Source organism: Merops nubicus, unplaced genomic scaffold (genome assembly GCF_000691845.1).
Source record: "Merops nubicus isolate BGI_N331 unplaced genomic scaffold, ASM69184v1 scaffold19377, whole genome shotgun sequence".
Lineage (NCBI taxonomy): Eukaryota > Metazoa > Chordata > Aves > Coraciiformes > Meropidae > Merops > Merops nubicus.
The window spans coordinates 19,718-27,202 of record NW_008621216.1 but is presented as its reverse complement, the minus strand read 5'-3'; the positions used below and the strand labels follow the sequence as shown (position 1 = coordinate 27,202).

Sequence of the window (7,485 nt, the reverse complement as noted above, 5' to 3'; positions counted from 1 at the left end):
TTTTCTTTTGGGGGGGGAAGGGAAGTTTTTTAAATGTCATTTTCAGCCAAATTGAAAGAGAAATAGCCAGATAACAAAGTAGAAATTCAGTGCTACTAATCCACAGGCAGCAGAATGCTGGATTGCAGTCCAACACACTTGATATTAATTTATATTATTACTTCTTTATATTTATAATAAGGTTAATGAGATTTAAATAAATTTATCTCTTCATATTGGTTTAATAGGACTGTTAGATTTGAGAGAAAAGGCAGATTCACATAAGTGATAATTCAACTATACACTTGCAGGTGACAGTAGATGGTAAAATCAACAGCTGCTTTCAGGAAATAGTAAACAAATTAACAAGGTTTTTTGCTGCCAGATTATTCTCTAATTTATTACTCTCTATCAGCAGTGACAGATCAAAGAGGAAGAAGGCAGAAGCTCAGCCCTGGTCCTTTGCTGCCCACATGGTTTGTTTTAGCTCTTCCTGGCTCTGTTTTACCCTCCTGGAGGATCCCTCCCTGCCCAGCCCCGGGGTGTGCAGCACACGAGCTCAGTTCCACCCGATAAAAGCACAGCTTTAGGGGGCTGCAGCTTGGCGGGAACTTGTGTGTGAGGGAGGCTGGCTTCAGCTGCAGGGCTGCTCACGCCTCGTACGTCCTCACAGCTCCAGCCCCCTTCAGCTGGGAGGGGAACAGCCCAACGCCCGTCCCCAGCGCGGCTCCCAGAGCGAGGGTCGCCAGCCCAGGTGAGGGCTGAGACACCAAACCAGCTGGACCTTGCTTGTGTGAGCTCTGTTACCTTGGGTGATGTCCTCATGCAGAAAAAATATTTAGTGACACTAACGTTGCAGGATGCTGGAGGTAACCAGGGAGCTGGTCAAAATTCTGTGTAGCACAGAAAGCTCTGCGTTTGGGAGAGGTTTCTACAGAAAGGGTAGACCTGCTGCAAACGGTTGCTGACTAAGGCACTGTCATCAGTGACTAGTTCCCAGAGGGCAAAACAAGCACGCACAGGTTGCCATTTGTCAGTTCTTCAGGATGTCAGTAGGGTGGAGAACTCAGGCTGGGCCAGGGCAGGCACACGAACCTGTGCCAGGCCAGCAACAGCCAGGGATCAGCACTGAAGTTCTGCAGCAGTCTGTGCGTTCCTGGCCAGGATCTGTGGTGAGCTGGTGTTATCTGTGCCCGTGGAAAGCTGCAGTTCTGGCATCTGCTGTCTTTTTGTGACACAGGAAGGAAAAAAATCATACAAAGCATTTCACTGAGTCCAATTAATAGTGAAGAGTAAGTTAAAATCCTTCAAATTGGTGGGACATGAGATAAAATTAAGAGTATCTGGGCTTCCCAAACAGCTACCTTCCCTGTAGGCACGTTTTGGTGCTCCAAAAATCATCACCTGCTGGGAAGGGGACAGGGGAGAAGATTCTGTTTGTAAATCCTCCCCTTACGGAGTCAGGGTGTGAAATCTGCCCAGCAGGCAGCCAGACCCACTCCTGGCAGTACAGACATGGACCAAGGGCATTCGGGACCCACAGGGTGATGCAGCAGCCACGTGATGGTTACAGAGATGTGCCAGCACCTAAAACCCGAGCTCAGCAGTCACAGGAAGACTCTGGTGTTTTCTGATAGAAACAACCAGGGATCTCTCACGCAGGGAATGAATCAAGAACCAGAAGGCTGGAAAAATGAATCAGTTTGTGACTTGCAGCATGTAAGGAGCCGAAGGCAACAGGAGTTCCTGCTTGTCCTCAGTAACAGCCAGCCATAAACTGGTTGGAGTTTGGTAACGGGCGATCTGGGGAAGAGGAATGTGTCTCACACCAGAGGGCAGGTGGGAGAGAGCACATGGCTCAAACACTGAATGAAGGGCAGGGAAATACGCCCTCTCTAAACCTCATAAAATACCCTGGGAGCAGCTGGCAGTAAATCAGAGACACCCAGCCTCTCCCCTCCACCCCAGCACAAAGAGAGCCCTGGAAACCCAGCTTGAGACCCCAGCGCATTCAGAGCTATGGCTAAAAGAAATCAGAGAAAAAAGAATATCTGAAGTTGCCTAGAAGTTTGTGAAATCTGATTTAAACAGCCTTGAGGTGACACGGGTTTCTCAGCTTTTCACGACTGAGCTCTGCTGTGGAGCTAGTCCCAGATGGTAACATCAGTGTGGAATCTACAGGGCCAGACCCCAGCGAGCTCACCAAAAATAAACCCAGTAGCTGGCAAAGTCCACCAGCAACTGGGAAACACTGAACAGGACACCAGTGCAGAGGGGGAGAAAGCACAAGAAAGTGCCTGTGCACACACCTAAGAACACTCTCTGGCTCAAGGGTGAGCTTTCTGAAACCACTGCAGCAAAACGCTGCCCGTGCTCGTGGCTGGGACGTTTTGCTGGAGCCTTTCAACAGCAAGAGTATAAACATGCAACAACTGTTCCGAGCCCCCTGAGGCTGGTACCTCAACCCAAAGGGCAGCAGGGATTGCTTCCAGTCCCTCATCTGCTGCTTCCTTACTCCCCAACTACTTTATTTTGTTCCTCTCCAGTTCAGCTCTTACATCAACGCTTGGAAAAATCTCTTTGACAAACTGATTCTCACTGTTTTCCATTCACAGACAGGTCAAAGCCACCTGCAAGTGGCCAAAGGGCAGTGTCCCTGACCTGCCCCGAGGCTGCTGCTAACTCCAGAAGGCTCTCTCCGGGAGTGGGGGCAGCAGGAGCCACTGGCAGCTGGAAGGAGCCAGAGGAAAGGAAGTGGGATAGACAGAAAAAGAAACACTCCCTGGCTGGAGGGAGCTGGGGAAGGCAGGGGGGGGCACCCAGGTGCCAAAACATCCACTCGTAACCCCACCTATGAAAACTGTTGTAGCAAGGAGCCAGTAGGAATACACAGATGTTTACATGCATGCAAGCACACACACTGAATTCCAAACAAAATGGTTCCACCTAAGTTTTTTAAACTTCAGATTTCAGCAAATCCTCTGTCCCCAGACCAAAATGATCTCTTTAAGATCATAAAATGAGTCCCACGGACCCTTCTCAGCCAAGGCCACCTTACCTGCTCCTCAGGGCAGCTCCTCGTTAATGCATTACTCTGCTCCCTTAACTGTGTCCTGCTGAGGCAGTCAGGGAGGAACCACCACTCCCGGGGCAAGCCTTGGTTTTGGGGAGGTCAGTGCTGGAGCAGGTGGCTTCACTTTATCACCTTGTCCTATGTGCCCAGGCTGCCTCAAATGCCACCACTGACGATTTTCTACCTGTGGCTGCTTTAATATAAAAGGCAAAATCAAACTGTACCAACAGCTCTGCGTGAAGCTTCCTGCTCCCTTTTGAACACATGTAAGGGTAGGAAGGGAGAAGGGCCAGGGCAGGCCAGGCAGAACAGGGCCTCCTGCTTTCTGTTCTGCAGAGGGAAAAGCCAGGATGTCCCTCCTGATGACAAACCCCAGGGTAGCCCATGGAGCCCCCTGAGGACTGTTCTATCCCATCTCTCCCACTCAGTTTATCACATCGCTGGAGAACTTGCATCACCAAGGGAGGAAAAACCCAAAACAAACCTAAAAACATGAAACCAAAACTACCAAAACATTTAGGCCCCAAAGTCATCACAGGAGGGAAACGCAGAGCCCTGCAGCACTGTGAAATGTGGGTGCCCACAGCAGTCCTAAGGAGCAGAGATGTGCTCCCAAGCTGGAGCTCTGCCTGACTGCTGGGGGCCAGGACACAGACAATCAGCCAGTGTCTTCAGAGGGACTCAGCACCACCCTGCAGGTGCTGTGACCTGACCCAGCACACGCCTGTGGCTCACAGCCTCACTCGGGTGACAGTGGGTGCTGGCAGCTCCCTTCCTCCCCACACCACCACACGTAGGCAGCACGCTTCCAGGGTCAGCTCCGGAGCCCTAACTCAACACTCAAACCCTTCAAACCCTCCCCTGCACCTCTGAACATCCTGACTGAGCGTGCCCTGTAGCTCTCAGGATTTGGGAAGTCAAGCCCTGGATTCCTCACTCATTTCTGGCTTTGAACTGACGCTCGTTTGGTGTAGAACAAATGCAAAGTCCTCCTTCCCAGCTCGATTTCCAGTCCTGGGTGATGTAACCCTACTTGAAAGTGGTGGATGGGTGTCAGGAGCCAAACCACAACTCCATAAATTCACTGTAATTGTCTCAAAATAGCTGACCTGTCCCTTGGTTTGAGTTGTACCATACCCTGCCCGAGCAGAACACCTGAACAAAGTGATGACACTGCACACCAATTAGGGGGACACAGGAAAATAAAGAAATCACAAAGTTCTTTTTTCTTAGAAATATATTTTGTAAGAAAACAATATAAACATTAAAAAGAAACGTTTATTATACAGTATAAAAAAATGGCTTGAATTCAACTCTGTTCCTTACAAAAAAGCCTGAGGATTTGCATGAAGCCTCAATTCCTACAGATCTGGGAATTTACCTCCTGTGATTCCCACTGCACTGAAGAGCAGGTTTTACCCCCCTCACTCTCAGAGCACACACACTCCTAGAGCCTCCCCCATCCCTTCCCCTGACAAGCTGCAGTTCCCTGCCCAGATGTGCTCTGAACATCCCCCGGAGGACCTGGGGCTCTCTCCTGTGCCCCCCACAGCCACCCCCAGACCCCAGCCTCCCAGCCCTCCTGGGCAAGACGTGGCGGCAGAGCCCCACCCCAGGCTGCAGCAGGCTGCCAGCCCCCCCACAGTGCCCTGCTGGCTGGTTGGAGCAGTGGCCAGCCACTGCCCGAGCTGCTCTGGGCTGCCTGCTCCCCCAGACCCCCCCGGGGCCCCCCCAGCCCTGCCCTTCACCTGCCAGCTCTGCCAGAGGTGTGCAGGGGACAGGGGCAGGCAATGCAGGGACAGCAACCTTCCCTGCTTCAGCAAACTAAGCTCAAAAAGTCATTTCTCGACTGCAGACTGTACGCCTGGCAGGTTTTGTTGTGGAAAACGTGCCCACTTGGTGTCTATAAATAGCCCTAACATGTTTATGTGGCCTATAATGTATTATTTCCTAAGGTTTTTTTAAGGTAATGCCAGCTTTGTAATATCAGTTACCCTCTAGAGGTTTGAAAGGCACCCAGTGACCAGCATTCTGGTGTAATCATTCATGACATTGGTGTGATTTCTCCCCTCCCCCCAATAATACTGACAAGTTTAACAGAAATCTATTAAGTTAAAAAGAACAAAGTTATATATTACATTTGCTAATTGCAAACAACCTCTTTTAGCTGCAGTTTTTCCCATTGGGATTAAAAAGTGCACCAGTTTAACATGTCTGTACATTAAAAACAGTTTAAAACATTAAATATACAAATAGCAAGAGATTTTAAATATTTTGTATCAAATACTATAGGACAATATAATTTACATTTTTTCTTTACACAAAACATTACATCTGAAATATAACTTTAGATATTACAGAATATAAAAATACATACTTTTTGTCTAAAAAATGTCTTTGCAGGTTTAGGCACAACATAATACTTTAAAGGCACATCATATTTTGGCAATTTATATTTGCAATTAACTGTGCAACAATAATAAAAATGACCTGTAATTAACCTTTTAGAACTGCAAGGCCAGATAATTTCCCTTCTTCCTGGTAAAAATCAGGTAAAAACTTAACTGTTTAGGTGTTCTGCAACTCATTTCTGCCGTGGCCTGAGCTCTCCAACCACACTCCAGCACAGCAAGAAGAGGTTTAACCAAGCATGTGAAAAGCCACACCAGATGCAAGGGGATTAGCCCCACTTGCACCACCTTTGCCATCCCAGGGTCAGAGTGATCAACCCCAAGCAGAACTGAGCCCTAAATGCAAGTCAAGGGCCAAGTTCTGCCCTGCCCTGTGTTTGTGCCAAAACCAGGAAGAGCAGCACAGGTTTAAAAGTCAGGGCAGAACTTGGAAACTGAAGTTTAATAATAATAATGGCTCTGATTTCAACTACACTGACATATAAATGGTAATGACCCCACTGAAGCCCGTGGAGACACATGAAGTAAAACTGCTACAAGGCTGAATCAGGAGAACTCTGTAACTCTGCCTCCTGTGGCTCTGTGGGACTCAGCACAGGGCAAGGAGTGTCTTGGGAGATAGGTGGCTTATACACATGCCATTAGGCTGCAAAGGGCTTTCACTTCTGTCTTCAAGTTGTTTCTGGACTGCTAAGAACTCAAACAATTTTCAGCACACTAAAGACTCAGTCTAAATCCCTCACTTTAAATGCCCCAAAATAAGTTGCTTCTTGTGATGAATCCAGTAGCAATGGGTTTGATACCTGGATACTAATCATTTCACCAGATTTTAATTTGAAAAACCCTCCCACATTTACAGAATAAAAATGAAACTCTGAATTCCCTGACCAGTACTTGGTGCTGCCTCCCTTCATCAACACATCAGAGCGCCTCATCTTAAGGTTTGTCTTAGTCACATACACCATCAGCTGAAGCCCTCTCTTTGTCAGGTTTCCTGAAGTTTCATGATGTCTAAAGCAAATGTTGGCATAAAGGTAGTAAAAACCATCCTGATTAACAACTAGTTTTCCATCACTGAAGGTCATATTGGCTAAGTTTGCCTGGCCCTTGTCGTGATGCCAGGATGTGAGGTTCACTTTACGAGTTCCTGAAGAGAGAGCAGAAAAACAAAATTACTTATAAACATTTAACAAGCCATCTCCAGCTTTCCAGAATCAGTAGCAACTACAGTTATATAAACTGAAGGAAATATTAGACAATTATGATAAAAAATTCAGAAGAAATTTCCTTTTTTCACCAGTTTTCACCATATTTGGCTTGTTACCCACAGCTCTGCCCCAGGAGAACAGGTGCTGGACCACGGTGCACAGCACTCGTTTGGCCAACACCTTGATTACTCTAAGCAGTCTTACAACCAGCTCTGTACAGAAACTGCATCCCACCTACAACTTCAGTCGAGTAACAAATACTTGAGGAATCTGAGAAGAAAAATTACTACTGAAAAACCAGCAAGCCTTTGCTACCAGTCTTTAACTTGTGTTTGCAATGAGCAACCAAGTAAAATCAGGAAACGTTACACTGGTAATTCCCCAAAGAGAATGCTTGTGAAACCTCCCCATGCTTTATGCTCCTCTGGCTGTAGTGGGACAGAGATAAACATTTTCATCTGAAAACACCAAAAAAAGGGGGAAAATTCAGTACAATTGTGCATCTTTAGCACTACACAATAAGTTGCCTACACATTAGACAGCTCTTCAAGCATTTATGGCATAAGAATCCTTTCCTGTGCCAACACAACGTCATACCCCGGGCGCAGCACTGCAGGCAGGGCAGGGCAGGGCCCAGTCCCAGCACAGGCCCCACAGCCCTGCTCAGTCCCAGCACAGGCCCCACAGCCCTGCCCAGTCCCAGCACAGGCCCCACAGCCCTGCTCAGTCCCAGCACAGGCCCCACAGCCCTGCCCAGTCCCAGCACAGGCCCCACAGCCCCGCCCACTCCCAGCACCCGCCCCACTGCTCTCCT

The 7,485-nt window shown here is 48.1% G+C and overlaps 1 protein-coding gene across 1 annotated transcript in view; it reads right to left on the bottom strand.

The window, feature by feature from the left end:
- Window positions 1–6,188: 6,188 nt before the first annotated feature.
- TNFSF11 (tumor necrosis factor (ligand) superfamily, member 11) overlaps window positions 6,189–7,485 on the bottom strand; it is a 13,682-nt gene continuing 12,385 nt past the window's right edge. The window contains exon 4 of the mRNA XM_008944401.1: window positions 6,189–6,610. Within this exon, the coding sequence (XP_008942649.1) occupies window positions 6,189–6,610 (422 nt within the window). The remainder of the gene's footprint in view (window positions 6,611–7,485) is intronic.